The 16,012-nt window shown below is 34.3% G+C and overlaps 3 protein-coding genes across 3 annotated transcripts; 1 reads left to right on the top strand and 2 right to left on the bottom strand.

Moving 5' to 3' along the window:
* The first annotated feature begins 6,837 nt into the window (after nucleotides 1–6,837).
* LOC120268310 (pentatricopeptide repeat-containing protein At2g37320) lies at nucleotides 6,838–8,706 on the top strand. The gene has a single exon (XM_039275755.1). The coding sequence runs from the start codon at nucleotides 7,113–7,115 to the stop codon at nucleotides 8,682–8,684; it is 1,572 nt and encodes a 523-aa protein (XP_039131689.1). The 5' UTR covers nucleotides 6,838–7,112; the 3' UTR covers nucleotides 8,685–8,706.
* On the bottom strand, nucleotides 8,589–11,334 carry LOC120268311 (BTB/POZ domain-containing protein At5g60050). Its single transcript, XM_039275756.1, has 2 exons — nucleotides 10,756–11,334; nucleotides 8,589–9,639 (listed from the first exon to the last, which is right to left on the bottom strand). The coding sequence occupies exons 1-2, from the start codon at nucleotides 11,302–11,304 to the stop codon at nucleotides 8,695–8,697; spliced, it is 1,494 nt and encodes a 497-aa protein (XP_039131690.1). The 5' UTR covers nucleotides 11,305–11,334; the 3' UTR covers nucleotides 8,589–8,694.
* Nucleotides 11,335–12,715: 1,381 nt separating this feature from the next.
* LOC120269191 (probable serine/threonine-protein kinase PBL7) lies at nucleotides 12,716–15,762 on the bottom strand. The gene is made up of 5 exons (XM_039276523.1): nucleotides 15,657–15,762; nucleotides 14,886–15,103; nucleotides 14,201–14,390; nucleotides 13,735–14,126; nucleotides 12,716–13,254 (listed from the first exon to the last, which is right to left on the bottom strand). The coding sequence occupies exons 1-5, from the start codon at nucleotides 15,727–15,729 to the stop codon at nucleotides 12,952–12,954; spliced, it is 1,176 nt and encodes a 391-aa protein (XP_039132457.1). The 5' UTR covers nucleotides 15,730–15,762; the 3' UTR covers nucleotides 12,716–12,951.
* Nucleotides 15,763–16,012: the final 250 nt, after the last annotated feature.

Raw genomic sequence — 16,012 nt, forward strand, 5'->3', positions numbered from 1 at the left:
GGCAAGGACTATGGACATCTGGCACGTAAACTGGGGAAGTAAATCAGTTTTCCATTAATCTCCCATATTTTTGTTGCATTGGCATCTCTTTATTATCATACACAGCTACTGAGGATAATGCATGGATTTTTAAGTGTGGAGAAAGGTTTAGGACTCTTGAACATATTTTACTTACCAAGTTGTTGACTCATGAGTGTACATTTGAAAGCTAGTGGGAGCTTATTAGTTTAAGGGTGGACACATGCTTGTTTGTTTCTTTTTGTTTTTATTTTTATATGTTTTTGCTCTGTTCTGATTATTTTGGCTAATCGAATCACACAATCTCCCTATTGTAGCAAAATTAGATCTTTTTATAACTTTGTATAGCTTATCTTTCATTATACTCAAGTAATAATAATTGTGAATTTTTATTTTTGCAAATTTGAACAAAAATTTGTTTGAAAAAGATTGAAGATGGAAAGAGCTACCCCTATTAGGTGTTTAGTTACCTTGATAAGTCAAATACTGATGTATGCCTCTAACAAGAGAAAGAGCTACCTTTAAAGTGAGTGAAAGCTACCATACTCTAGGAAAAGATGTGGAAAGAGCTACAACTTCTAAGTTGAAAGCCATTCTCACGGGGCCACTGAGAGAAAATGCTACTAGGAGTTGTACTGGCTACCACCTTGAGTAAAAGAGAAGTAGTTTGTGAATTTTTCCTATTAATATCTTGTAGGTTAAAAGAAGCCGAAGTAGAGATTTCGGCAGGCTTACGCATAAGTCAAATCGTAAGGGCTATCTAAGAGAATTTTAAGGTCTAGCGCTCACACCCATAAGTTGGACCATATCACCAAAACGTAAGACCCTACGGACGAGCTTATGGTCGCAGTGATCCAAAGTGAGGCTCACGATCCATCTTCCAGCCTCCCACGTGCCACGCTCTAAGCCCATAAGCAAAGGCGTAAGTGGTCAAGTATAAATATTCTCTAATACTATTTTCTATTCATTCTCATTGTGTACTCGTGAATTGTATTGTTGTTCTCTCATTAATGGAGAACTAATTTTGTAGTTGCTTGGGTGTAGATGAACTCTAGGGTTTGACCCCATCTAATACTAGTTGTGAAATCTTTATGCTTTTAATTGTTTTCTAATCGCATCCCCGTATTATTTGAATTCAATCACGTGTTATCATTATCTTGAATGATATCATGGCAAAAGTCCCCTAGTTTCAGCATGATGCTTGTGTGACGAGTCAAAAGCGCCTAGCATAGTATTGTCATACCATGATAGGGGATTGCGAGTAAACCTAAAAATATGATAATTTGAGTCGAGAGTCCTCCTCCTGGGACTCTCCCAAGTGAATTAGCAAGTAATTCCACTCTTTTCAATCATAGGAAATAGATTTTAGAAGGAATCATATTTCTATTCTGTAAGGGATCAGGGCAATCATTTTAGCAGAAGGGTTGTCTCACCTATTAAATTCTTGATAATTCACATTGAGATTTCTAGAGAGCACAATGCACTCATGGGGTGTTTGTATTAGCACCGCGTCTCGAGCCATCATCGCTCACCTTTGCAGGGTAGTATATTTTTAGGATTTCTGCCTGCTCAAATAGGATTGCTAACTAATACATTTTTATCCTCCACCTAGAGGGATTATATAACCCCGAGCATCCCATTTCTTGCTTATTTGATCGACTTTTACTGTGAGATTCTTGTTTTTGTTTTCGTTGTTTGTTCATATTCACACATCACAACTTTCGTTAGGCTAGTTTTCAAAATTAGGACTAGTACTAGTATTTTCTATTTTCCCCTATGGATTGATACCCTACTCTTGTAGCACACTTTTTGACTACTTGATAAGCGTGATACGCTTGTGCCCCTATCAAAGTTCCCTTGAATATATGCTATGTGACATATTAACTTATAGTAAATAATGTGTTGTGTTTTGTAGGAATTCTCAAGCTATGGAAGCAAGAAAATTATCACTAAAAGAAGGTCTTGTTACATGTTATGGTAGTTATGGCATGTCAATTGTAAATTTGATTATGTTGATGATTGAATTATGCCAAGACTTGATAGATGAACATGGTTTATTTTGATGTTTATATTAATTATGCTATGTATGACTTGAATCTTTATGGATCATTACATGTTGTGATGGTTTATTTTATTATTATAATTTTAGGCTTATTTATATTGATGTTTGAGTTATATAAAAGAATTGATAGATGAACATGGATATTTTGATGTTTAAACCTAATTTTGTTGTTCCAGGATTGAAACTTGATGTGATCATCAAATTAGTTGTGTGTGTTTGGAAACTTGATGTGATCATCGAATTAGTTGTGTGTGATTGGAAACTTGATGTGATCTTTGTTGATGGATGATGAATAGTTTATTAATTATGCTGCATAATGGTTTATTTATTGTGGACAGGTTGACAAGAATGGTTTCGTGGATAAGGATATAAAATTATGGATATTTTGTATCTCAATATTTGTTTTGTTATTATTGTTAACTTGTTTGATGGGGCTTTTAACGAGCTGGAACTCGAGTCTGAACTTAAGCCAAGTCTTATATGATTCTATATATAAGCCAAATTATTATTACTTTACTTAAAATGATCCCCGAGCTCAAATCATGCTAAGTCGAGCCTGAATGATTCATTAAGAGAACTCTTCAAAATGACACTTTATTGAATATAAAAAATATTACTAGTGAAGCTCAAATTAAGCCTTGAATCAAGCTCGATTGTAATAGTAATGAGCCGAGCTTAAACATAGCAATGCTTTGGCCCGGCTTGGCTCAAATTTTGTTTACGACCTTACTTGTCTTCTTGCATGATTTTCTTTTATTTTAGAGTTATATTGGGCATTTTGTGCTTAATGTGTAGGTAAACGTGTTTTGGGACAGAAACCAAGTGATTTTTGAGCGGAACAAGCACAAAAGAACAATTCCAGAGAAAAGCATGCCACTCATCACGAGATTGTTTTAGATGTGTAGCAATAATCGAAAGGTGAAATTTGAAGAGCACAACAGAGCATGGTTCTCGTGCCCGTATCATACCGTGCCTCATTAAGCACGGCAGCCCTCCTTGCATGTAAACTCTGAGCTGCCAAACTTTCACGCAAAAATTAAGTCCTTTTATGGCGCACATCATCATCACACAGCATCATCATCAATTGAAGCGGTTAAACACACCAAACGCATACAACCATACACTAGCTTGTTATTCTGTGAAGTTTAAAACCCTCTAATAATCTAGGGTTTGTTTGCACTTTTAGCGAAAGCTTTCATCGATGGCTAGGTTTTGATCGTAGGCTATAGCCTATCAAGGATGAGTAGATGATGCGCGGTTCTCTCGGGTGAAAGATTAACAACATTGTCATCTAAAAACTGGAGAGTTTCTATTATCATCCAAATTTAGAAAAAGCTTTGATGGAGTTTTCATAATGCTTTCTTCTTAATTTTGTCCTTTCATATTGGTTGTACTAAGATTCTCTATAACATGAGTAGCTAAACCTTCATTGGTACCTTATAACCGTGAATCTTAAGATTTGTGCACTTTGATTTCTTGTTTATTATATTGGCTTTTGAGTTTTCTAGAGAATCTCCTAGTTGTCTTTACATGCTTGTAACTGCTAGTATGTAAATCCCCACTGCATCAGCTAGATTGACATGATTAGATTAGAAATTGATCATGTTAGGTCATGCGAATAGGTGGTAAAGGCATGATTGTACACTCCAGAGATAGGGTGTGTATGGTGTCGAACTCTTACATTAAAGTTAAACAGCAACACAAAAAACTGGAACGAAGCACACATGTATTGCTGTGTATACATAAGGCATTCTGCCAAATAAGTTAAGTACATTTATATCTGTAAATTTTTTGAGTGTGCACATACATGACATATTTTTCCCCCATGATGCTGCCCTACCAAATTAATAAATTTTTAAGTAGCCATGTGTTATTATAATGACATGTATCTCTAATTTTTAATAAAACTCAAGTGAGGTTGCGGACTTGTCCGGCATCACAAAAGCGCAAGTGTGTGTATATAGAAATGATAATGAGAAGAAGGAAGCACTAGAAGATGGCTGCTTGGAAGGATTAAAAAGCAAGGATGGGCCAAAAAGATAGAGAGGTTCAAGAGTTAATGATTTGATGCAGCTCTTCAATTGGCGCTTGAATCATTAAACTTTGAACAAACTCAAAATAAAGGGTTTGGTTGTCACTGCCCCAATCACAAGAGTACTAAAATATTTCTTTCCAATGATACGGAAAGCCGAAAGTTTGACTAGTTCTCAATACATAATTAAAATAATATAATTAAAAGAAATATATGGAGGTGATTTATTTAAACTATCAAATAATAATAATAATAATAATAATAATAATAATAATAATGCAAGTAAAAGAAAGGGATTGTTTTAAAGTAAAACATTCTAGAAGATTGCATGAATGAAAACAAAATGAATGAACATGCCCATGATCCCAACACTATCTCAAAAGGGCCCATAATGTTCATTCACGCCCAAAGACTAGTTCATGTCATGCAACTCCATTGTGCGCCCCATTTATACTCTCACATGTTTATCTTATGTTCATTGCTCCTATTCACCATTTCTTTTTTTCTTTTTCTTTTTTAAAAATCTAATAATCTATTAAATTAATGATCATTCATTAATGCATTAATGTATTCACACTATAAACTTCAATACATCAAGACCTTAAAAATTTATTATTATTATTATTATTATTATTATTATTATTATTACGATATGTGAATAAATTAAATATGAACGTGCACTCTTAATATACCTGTATGTGAGTTGAGGTTTGAGTCAATCTTTTTCATAAGAAGCAAATATTAAGAGATCCAATGCCAATGATCAAGAGATCATTCGCAACTTATTATTATTTTTAAAGCATTTCTATATCTTAATTTTATATTAAAAATAGCAATTATCGGTTATTTATTTTTTATTTTCTATTAAATGTGTTCGTTGTTGAATGATCTTTTTAATTATATGATTATTTTCTTGTAATTATTATGTTTATGAATAAAGAAATTAATGCACTTTAATATAAAAATAATATATATATATATATATATGTCAAAATATCATCTAGGGTGTTCACAGAAACGTCCTCAGATTTTAAAAAAAAAGCTAATGCGATAATCAAAATGAGAGATAGGAAAAGCATGGTTAATAAACAGTACCTAAACATTGTACTTCTCCCAAACGGGTTGTTAAGTTGCTCTTCTATTTTATTTTACCTTAAACTGTAGGTTTAGCGAAAATGAAATTGGACATATTTGATTTATTAGGTTCTCGTACAAATATGATTGCATGATTTAGATCAAAACATTATGAGTTTCACCCTATTTATAAGGACAATAATTCAAATGAAAAAAATTGTAAAGCATGATACAATCTATTGGAGTTTAATCTAATAATTGAGAATCATCATCTCTAGCATTTTAGTCTAAGAACACGCGTAGAAGACACGTTCTATATATATATATATATATATATATATCGGTATATTGAGGGAAGTAAAAGTATCCATACAAATTAATTAATGGGAAAAGTTGAGGTTGATAGTTCAAATGAAATGTTTGGCGGCATAGGTCAACTTATAGCACATGAAAAAAGAATAAGTGGGGAAATTAGGGTTAGGTTTTGTCAATGCTCCAAATAATTAAGTCAACATGGAAAATAGTTGCACCACTAGGCCAATCTTATTGAGAATATATATATATATATATATATATTCACATGAAAAAAATGAGAAATAAAATAAAATAATAAAAAATGATCTTAATTTGATCTTCTCAATTAAATTGAACGTGTTTTCTTAAAAAACGAAGATAAATTATAAATTTATTAAAAAAACTCAAAATAATTAAAATTATAGAGATTTAGAAAAGCAGAGAATAAAAAAGTATGAAACTATCATTAAAAGGAAATTATTAAAAATATAAAAAAAAAGGCAATAAATAAAGATGACAATAAATATTTTTTTATTTATGAGTGGTTGATCTAATTTTACATTTACAATTATCAATCTCTTAAAACTTAAACTCATTAATTTTTTCTTCTTTTAATTATTGTTTAATGGCGTCGAGATTGGTAACAATGATGGTATATATATATATATATATATATATATAATTTATACAATAATGATTGTTTGATTAAATTTTAATTTTAATTTTTAAATCTAAGATTCACATTATTTCAATTTTTTGCTCCTATTTTATTTATTTTACGTAACTATAAGAGTTCAAAACAATAAATTGTATAAACCTACATTATAATTTCTATAACTATTATACATCTAAATTGGTGATCTTGAGCTAGATATTTTGATTATATTTTAATTATAAGAATTTAAATGTAAAATATTATATTAAAAAAACAATTTAAATTTTAAATAGGGTTGTGAGAAAAAATTTTAATTTAAAAAAATTATAAGGACTAAAACGTAAAATATTATATAAAAAAACCATTATAAAATTTAAAAAGAGTTTAAAAAAATTAATTAAAAAAATTTCTAAAAGTTTAAGTAAAATTTCGTATAAAAACATTATAAATTAAAAGAAAAATTTAAATATAACCAAATGACAAAGTAAAAGATTATGAAAGTACATCGCTGGTATTTTTCACAGATTTTAAGAATTAATCTAAAAATACTTATTTTTGGTGATATAATTAAAAATACAATATTTAAAAACCGTTAACCGTCAATGGATGGTTCATTAAAAAAATCAATTTTAAAATTATAATAATATATATATATATATTATAATTAAATGCCAAGAAGAAAGGGTTTTTGAAAGGATTTTATACAAATACGTTCCACTAGTTCAGGGAAGAACCAGAGACGCCGGTCAAATGTTTGAAAGAATGCCCAAAAGAAGTTCATAAGCAAACAAACACCTTTCACCAGAGCATCATATTATCACTATTGGAGCAAGTGTTTGTGAGATTATCTAATGAAAGAGTGTTCATTCATATACTAAGCAACAAGGAAGCAGTGTTCATTCATTTTTCGCCGATCAAGTGTTTGTGAGAATGCCTGAAAGAGGTTCATAGTTGGTGAAATTGTGAATGCATACTACATGTTTGATGTTATGTTTAACAGAGTGTTGTTCGTAAGCAACCGACATGTTTACCGCAGGCTCTTGCTCGGTATTTTTGCGAGGAAACAATTCAGTTCAGTGTCGAAAGTTGGTGACTTTGCGAGGGAAGGTCTTGATGAGGCATTGAAGGTTTTGGATATTATGATGTCGAAAACTAGTGAAACAGTGAGAGATGACAGTAATTGCCATCGTCGGCTCATACAGGGTTGCATGCAGGATCTTTTGGAAATCAGTCGGCAGAAATGCTCGGCAGATGTAAACAAGTCTATGTTCAGCAATTTTGAATCTGATTTGGATCAAATTTCTCATCTGGGGATGAGTAATTCTCTCTTATTTCTTGAACTGCATAAAAGAGGAGTTCAGATGGATGATAGCCGTGTTTCGTGTATTATGAGTTCATGTGGAAATGAATTGCCTCTTGATTTCGGAATACAACTTCATGCACTTTTGATAAAGCTCAGGTTTGATATGTCTGTTCATACGGCGAGCTCGTTAATCAGTCTGTATTCGAAGTGCGGGCAGCTACTGGATGCTTATCGAATTTTTGAACAAACGCCTGTGAAAAATGCGATCGCATGGACTGCTATAATAGCTTCTTATGCTCAGCATTGCGAAACTGAAACATGCTTATCTTTGTTCATCCTCATGAGGCAATCTATGTTGAAGCCGAACGATTTTACATTTGCAAGTGTTCTCAGTGCATGTACAAGCACTGCATTGCTCGGGCTCGGAAGAAGTATTCACTGCTTGGAAATGCGAATGGGATTCGATAAATGTTTACATGTTGGAAATGCATTGATTTCTATGTATTCAAAATGTGGGAGTATCGAAGAAGCTCGTTGTGTTTTCGAGAAGATGTTGCACAAGGATTTGATCTCCTGGAACTCCATGATTTTTGGATGCGCGCACAATGGTTTAGCTGAACAAGCTGTACATTTGCTGCAATGTATGGATGGAGAGAATGTTAAACCCGACGGCATCTCTTTTCTTGGTGTTCTTTCTTCGTGCCGTCATACAGGCCTTGTAGAGATCAGTCGTTGGTGCTTTAATTCAATACTCAAGCGTGGCATCAAACCAGGGTTAGATCACTATGCATGCATTGTTGATCTTCTTGGACGTGCGGGATTCATTGAAGAGGCATTGGAGTTCATCAAGAGCATGCCAATGCCTCCGAATGCAGTTATTTGGGGCTCGCTTCTTTCGTCTTGCAGAGTTCATGGAAATGTTCAGATTGGAATTCAGGCTGCTGAGCACAGACTTGTACTAGAACCGGATTGTGCTGCCACTCATATTCAGCTAGCAAAACTGTACGCCGGTATAGGGTGCTGGAATCAAGTAGCTAGAGTACGGAAACTGATGAAAGACAGAGGTCTCAAAACCATCCCTGGACATAGTTGGATCGAAATTGGCAATGATGTATATCGGTTCAAAGCAGAAGATGGATCGAACAACAAGTTCAATGAAATCCTCAATGTATTGGATTGTTTAGGAGAACATATGAAGTTCTTGAAAACATCAATGTACAATTGGACTTTATTTACAAAAGAATGACTCTACAAATTTACCTTGGAAAACTAGAGACGGTGATCTGCAATTGTGATTGTTCTTCATTATTGACAACATGCTGCTTGATAAAAGCTCTTTGCCACCAGACCTTAAGTGCCTTCTGAATGTTGGGACAGTCATCGCCTTTGTTCAAGAAAAGATCAAACCATCTCAACAAGATCGCTTCTTGTTGCGCCATTGACAGAGTGAGGATAGTTTCACTTAGTCCATCCTCTACCATTTTGTGGTTGAACGCCCGGTCGGTTCTTCTCAACCAAAAGTAGTCTTCATAGAGAGGTTCGAGCCATGTTTGCAATAGCGAATGCTTTACATCTCCAGACACTAAGACCTGCCCATGCCCGAGCGCAACACAAAGCCGAGCAGTAATACTACTGATCCCAAACCGATACCTAGGCGGGGTCTTCGAGTGCGTGCTAGCAAGTTCCTTCTGATCAGCCCACAGAGTAACAAAATTATCAGCCATTTTCCTGCTTATGAGTATCTCGACAAGCCACAGCATGTTATCGGCTGCTCGGGCTATCTCGCCCATGAGAACCCCTCGATCTCTCTGGCGCTCATCACAGTTTTTAGCATCTGACAGACAAAGCCGTAGCGAACTCAGGCACTTGCGGCAGAGATCATAAAGCGTATTCGAAGAAACATCAAACTGTTCAATGTTGTCTCCGATCAATGCAGCTAACAAAGATTTCATCTCTTGCCGAGCTTTCTCATTCTTTGCTTGCAGTACACCAGACAAAAGTCGTAGAAGAACGTCATCAGTCCTCATAGAATTAGTCGGCTCCATGTAGATTCTCTGCAGAACCAATGTTTCCCGATCCTGAAGATGAAATGATCTGAGGACTGATACAATCGTCCCCGCCTCATCTTCTGACCATGGAGCAGCTTCCAGGAAGTCGAGACACGAGTTGACTCCAGCGTCAAACGTGATAGCTAGACATACCTATACAGATATCAAAAGAATACACTGAATTTAATCTGCATTTTTTTGTTGAGTTCATGTACTTCTAACTCAATTCAGAGACAATGAACCTCAAAAACTCTGTTTTACATCCAAAAAATGATTCTCAAGAACAGTGTTTGTTCAATTATCCTCAAAATTCAAAACGAAAGAACTCCAAGAACTCTCCCTAATCTCTAATTACTTTTGATTGAATCCATAGGAAAAAAACACATCAAGATCAATTTTCCATCACATTCAAAGACAATGAACTTCAAAAACTCTGTTTTACATCCAAAAAATGAATCTCAAACCAGAGTTTATTCAATTATCCTCAAAATTCAAAGAACACATCAAAACAATTGATTTAATCACTAATCACTTGTGATTCATTTCATAGTGAAAAGAACACACACAAACACACACACATCAAGATCAATCTTTTTATTTTTTTTCTTTGAATTTGAATCTCAATATCAGTGTTTGTTCAATTATCCTCAAAATTCAAAGCCAAAGAACTTAAGAACTCTCCTTAATCTCTAATTACATTTGATTGAATTCATAAAAAGAAAACACATGAAGGTCAATTATAAACTTCAAGAACTCTGTTTTACATCCAAAAATGATTATCAAGATCAGTGTTTGTTCAATAATCCTCAAAATTTAAAATGAAAGATCTCCAAGAACTCTCCCTAATCTGTAATTACTTTTGATTGAATCCATAGAAAAAAACACATCAAGATCAATATTCCATCAAATTCAAAGACAATGAACTTCAAAAACTCTGTTTTACATCCAAAAATGAATCTCAAACCAGTTATTATTCAATTATCCTCAAAATTCAAAGAACACATCAAAACAATTGATTTAATCACTAATCACTTGTGATTCAATTCACCGAAGGAAATAAAACACATCAACAGCAATCTTATATATATATATATATATATAAAATTCAAAGACAATGAACTTCAAGAACTCTGTTTGCCATCCAAAAATGATTCTCAAAACAAGTGTTTGTTCACTAATCCTCAAAATTCAAACCCAAAAAGAAAGAGAAAAAAAAAATCCAAGAACTAAATGATTGGTTTATAGAATCGAAGAAATTCAAGCAAGTACCTTTAGGAATTCAAGAACCCTAGAGACCTCCTCGCCAATGAGCCTCTTCTTGAGATCATGGCAATACATCATGGCCAGAACCTCAAGGTAGACCTCCACATCGTCACAGTCAAAGATCGATACAGTGACCCAAGCCCCAATGCCGCTGCCACTGAGCTTCTCCTCGAAGAACCGGCTCCGGTCGATGAGAACCCGGCGGTGAGCTTTAATCGAGATACTGAGCCCCTCCCGCGAGGTAATGGAGAGGTTGACATCTCCGGGGCCGCAGGCTGAGGTCACCTCCGCCGTGAGGCGGGAGATCAGGGAGCGGAGGCGGTGGGCATTGCCGGAGACCGGAAGAGGCAGAGGAGAAGGAGGAGGTGGACGGGAGAGGGAGTCCTCTTTTGAGATCATCTCGAAGAGAGTGCTCGGTTTGGGGGACGATGGGGTGGTAGTGGTGGAGGGTGGAGGAGAGTAGGTTGGGGAGAGGAAGCCGTTCTTGATCATGGCGGAGATCTCGCCGGATTGAAGGCCTTTCTCGGCGACGGCGGCGGGAGACGTTGCCGACATCGGAGCTCAGTGACCAAAATGACGACGACGATGAGAGTTTTGTTTTTTACTGTCTTTAAATTATTTATATATATATATATAAAGGAATTTTTTTGTTGAAAAATTAGGAAATTTATTTAGAAATTTTTATTTAATTAATGTTTTTTTTTAATTATCACCGAAGTTGGGCAGTAAATCAGAGGGAGGTTTAGACTTTACTTGCAACGAGTGTGATTGAGATTTAAAAATTAAAAAAAAAATTATATAAATTGATCTGTCGATAATAATAATATTTATGTAATTAAGTAATTTTAAAATATTTATTTATTTTTTTAAATATGATGGAATATTATTATTTAAAAAAAACTGAAAACCATGTTCTGTTTATTTTTATTTTGTTATTTTTTTAATGAATATAGGTAAATGAAAATGAAAGAATTTTTTTATTTTTTTATAACAAATATTTATTTTTTTAATTTATTAATTAATACCTAATATTATGAATTTTTAATGAGGTTGGACTAATTGGCTCAAGTTGAAATATTTTGCTTGGCATATATATATATATAGGATTCGTAATTTAGAGACATTCACAATAACTATTATTTATAATTATTATAAACAGTATTAAACACATTCTATAATATTTATAAATAGTAAAATATGTATAATATTTATATAAATAAACAACGATGTTTTTTTTTATAACTGTGATTAAATATTTTTAAAGAATAGTAATATAGGGAAGTAATTAGATTAACTATATATATATATATATATATATATAACAGGAATGAAAGTAAGGTGAGCAGTTTGGTGATAATAAGTTATTGGACCCAAGGGAATAGATACAGTGTCAGAATCAGACAGGCAGGTGGGACCTGAAAGACTGAATCTGAAAAAAAAAGTGAAATAAATGACAAGATTAATAATTCCAATAGATAATTCCAATCTTCTCAAAATTTCTATTCTTTGTTCCCCCACAAAAAATCATAAAAAAGAAAGTAACTTCCATTTTTTTTTATTTTTAAATTGTCATTATCTTTATATAAAAAAATTATCATTTTATTTATATAAATATATAAATAAAACAATAGCTTCTTGTTAGAGTGCAATGTGGCAAAACATAGACTTGCAAACTTAAGCTAGTGAATTATCCTGAATTTTTTTTGAGGACTTTAAAAAAACATTACTTTGCCATCAAATTAAGAAAGACACATAATAAAACTCATTCAATAAGAGACTAAAAAACAATGCAACAGTCAAACCATGAAAGCAAAGAAGTTGAGACAAAATGAACTCTGAGAAAAAGACTAGTTAACAAGAGAATCCAATGCTACAGGACACAGCTGTGTCAATGAAGATTGAGATCAATGAATGCCAAGCTTATCTTTGACTAAAGAAGCAGATAGTGAACAATCAGAATACGAAGTTGCACAAAAATCTGGCTCTTTTAATCTTTCAACAAACCACAAAATAAATAAATCAATTCATATCATATTTACAGCAAACAAAAAAGATGAGAAACTTTCAAACAGAAATGTATATGAAGGAAGCAGAACTAAAGAGAACACAAAATTCGGTCCCGAAAGCGGGTAAAGTCACTCGCTCTCTTTAGTGAGATTGGAGAGGTCACTGTGAGCTTCCTGACTGGTTTTCGTATGTGTTCTATTTTGGTTGCCTTTGTTCTGGTTCATCGGAACTTTGTTCGGGTTTGTTGTCATTGTCTTTCGTTGTTTGAGTTGTTCCCGATGTCTGCGCGGTCTGGATTTCGGGGTTGTATGTTTGGGAAGCGAGGAAATTGAGAGCTGAAACTACATCTTTGATCACCGGCCTTAAGAGAGGTTGCTCATGAACACACATTGCAGCCACAGCAAGTGCTTGGTATAATGATCTTGTTGAATACTGCCCGTTAAGTACCGGGTCGGCCATTTGTGAGAATTTCCTTCGATCTTTGAACAATGGCCTCGCCTGCAAAGAAACATGAAATAGAAGTTTACAAATGGGATAACGGCGTGTTAAATATGAAATAAAAAGATTGGCAAAGATTGTGGGAACAAAATGTGGGTTTGTAAATTAACTTAAAAGAAAAAATAACTCCTCGAAATGTGATAAATCCCATGGCAAAGATAAATAAGAATGGTTCATGGAAAGATTTATTTCAACTGAGGAATGAAAATTGACCTTGGAAACAGATATGTCCTTCGTGGGCACATCAATGTTCATTTGTGCTCTCCTCAGCCTTGAAGTTAGATAAACAAGATCAGAATAGATATCTAGAAACTAGCTCATTTTCAATATAACGCACGGCAACTACGTCCACGGGAAACAGTTCAACCATCCAAAGTAATATTTACAATGTAAAGCATGCCGAGAACAAACAGACAAGTCTGTGGTTTATCCACATTTACCTCCACAAGTGAAATCTCACAATAAAAAATAGAGGCTTACCCATGCAACAAGGTTTCGCTCCGCGGGAGCTCTACGATTGTCAATAGCTCTCCTTCCGGTGATAATCTCCAGAAGAACAACTCCAAAACTATACATATCTGATTTTGGTGTAAGTTGCCCAGTCATTGCGTACTCAGGGGCGCAGTATCCATATGTGCCCATCACCCTGGTTGTAACATGAGTGTCATCTCCGACAGGACCGAGCTTTGCCAATCCAAAATCAGATAACTTTGGGTAATATCCCTCTCCGAGCAAAATGTTAGAGCATTTCAAGTCTCGGTAGATAACAGGGGGTTTGGCTATGTCATGCAAATATTCCAATCCTTTGGCTGCACCAGCAGCTATTTTCATCCTTGTATCCCAGTCCAGCCCTTGTCTTCCTGGAATAGGATCTGTTGCCAAGAGTATGAACATTAGAAACATTAACTAGAACAACAGAAAAACAAAACCAGTACTTAGACAATACCGAAAAGATGGTCTTCCAATGATCCTAATGGCATGTACTCATAAACCAATAGCCTCTGGTCACCGTCCTTACAAGAACCAATTAGATTAACAAGGTTAGGGTGGTGAAGAAGCCCTAAGAACATCACTTCAGCAGAAAATTCGCTATTTCCTTGCAATCCATTTAGGTCAAGCTGCTTTATGGCAACAACCTGTGGAAAGATAGTAAATTGAGAGCTTCGGAAAGTCAACATCAATGAAACATAATCTTTATCAAACAAATACATGATCATTTGTCATGAGTATCATTTAGAGGTCTTCAGAATCAGAATGCTACAAATAAACCTCGCTCAAGTCATGGAAAGTCAAATTATCACAAATTTGCATTAATGATAAACCTAAGCATCCCAAACCTCCCGGAACCTAAACTCAGAAATGAAAGATGTCCTAATGAGAATATTTAATCTGAAATCAATTAACAGGACTATAGGCCATAGTTAAAAGAATAATGAAAAATTGCTGTCTTGACAAGATGAAACCATGCTAAACGATAAAGCTATGTCAATGACTCAACGGCCCCAACTTTTGTAGTTTAAAAAGCTAGCTTTATGTTTGAGTTTGACAGCAAGATGGTACAGTAGACTTATTGGAGTTAAGTGAACAAGAAAAAAAAATGTTTGAGAACTAAAGAGAAGGCGACATCTTACCTGGTTGATACTTTCCAAATAGCCTTTGTAAACCCTGCCAAATCCCCCTTCTCCCAACATGCAATCTGATAGGAAATTATTGGTGGCAATTGCCAATTCACTAAATGTGAAGGTACGTGTAGAACTGTCCTGAGAACTTTTACACAAGGCGTCTTTCTTGATATCTATTGAACTTTGTTTCTTTACATCCACTTGGAGATTACGCTTTGACTTCTCTACTGGACATGATGAAGCAAAAGTAAAGGTAAGAATTCTACAGCAGTAAACTAGAAAAGAGCATGCATAAACCAAAAGAAAAACTTTGATCCATTAGCTTATTCTACACTAGTTGATACAAGAAAAGGAACACAAAACTCCAGAATTTTTAATAAACAAATCAACGGAAACAGTACAAAAAGGATCAACAGGCATAAGTCGAATCGATAAGATTCTATACCATGAACAGAGAACAACAACGAAAAAGAGCTACTTTTATTTTTTTAAAAAAAATTTCAATCTAACGAACATCATCCCCTCCAGAAAACTTTGTAAAACAAAAACATCTAAATCAATAAGAAAAAAACCCTAGAAACAAAGAGATTAATTTTCAAATCCAAAATGCAACACATGAATAGATCTGTAATCTCCATAAAAATCCAATCTTTCATATCAAATCAAGCACAACTCAAACAAATCCAACATCCCATAATAAAAAGATCTAATTTTTAAATCTCTCATAAAACAAGAAAAAAAGAAAAGAAAAAACCACAATCCCAATCATTTCCGTAGCACCTGACGAGGCCGAGCTCTGATCCTTTATATCAACGTCCTTGCAAGGATTCCCCACACAGCGAAACCACCCCATCTCCCTCCCTCCCTCCCTCTCTCTCTCGCTCTCTCTGATGAGAAGAAGTGAGAGAAGAGAAGCAGCCAAGAAGACAAATAAATAGAAAAGAAAGAGAAGCCAAACAAAAGGAATATAATATAATAAAAACAAAATAATAATAATAATAATAATAATAATAATAATAAAGAAACAAAGATAGAGGCGTGGTTGTTATCTTGGTCAGCAACATCTGGTCCGGAGATCAAGAGGGTTGGAATTTGTTGATGGAAGCGTGGCCGCACGTGTGGACCAATGGTTGGAA

The sequence above is a fragment of the Dioscorea cayenensis genome, chromosome 9 (genome assembly GCF_009730915.1).
Source record: "Dioscorea cayenensis subsp. rotundata cultivar TDr96_F1 chromosome 9, TDr96_F1_v2_PseudoChromosome.rev07_lg8_w22 25.fasta, whole genome shotgun sequence".
Classification (NCBI taxonomy): Eukaryota; Viridiplantae; Streptophyta; class Magnoliopsida; order Dioscoreales; family Dioscoreaceae; genus Dioscorea; species Dioscorea cayenensis.

Excerpts from the sequence above, each read along its gene's own strand:
- LOC120268310 (XM_039275755.1), top strand. The coding sequence starts at position 7,113 with ATGTTTGATGTTATGTTTAACAGAGTGTTGTTCGTAAGCAACCGACAT.
- LOC120268311 (XM_039275756.1), bottom strand. The coding sequence starts at position 11,304 with ATGTCGGCAACGTCTCCCGCCGCCGTCGCCGAGAAAGGCCTTCAATCC. Across the intron at positions 9,640-10,755 it reads GGGTTCTTGAATTCCTAAAG|GTATGTCTAGCTATCACGTT; the intron begins GTACTTGCTTGA and ends ATATCTGTATAG.
- LOC120269191 (XM_039276523.1), bottom strand. The coding sequence starts at position 15,729 with ATGGGGTGGTTTCGCTGTGTGGGGAATCCTTGCAAGGACGTTGATATA. Across the intron at positions 15,104-15,656 it reads TCAGAGCTCGGCCTCGTCAG|TAGAGAAGTCAAAGCGTAAT; the intron begins GTGCTACGGAAA and ends CATCATGTCCAG. Across the intron at positions 13,255-13,734 it reads AGCGAAACCTTGTTGCATGG|GCGAGGCCATTGTTCAAAGA; the intron begins GTAAGCCTCTAT and ends GTTTCTTTGCAG.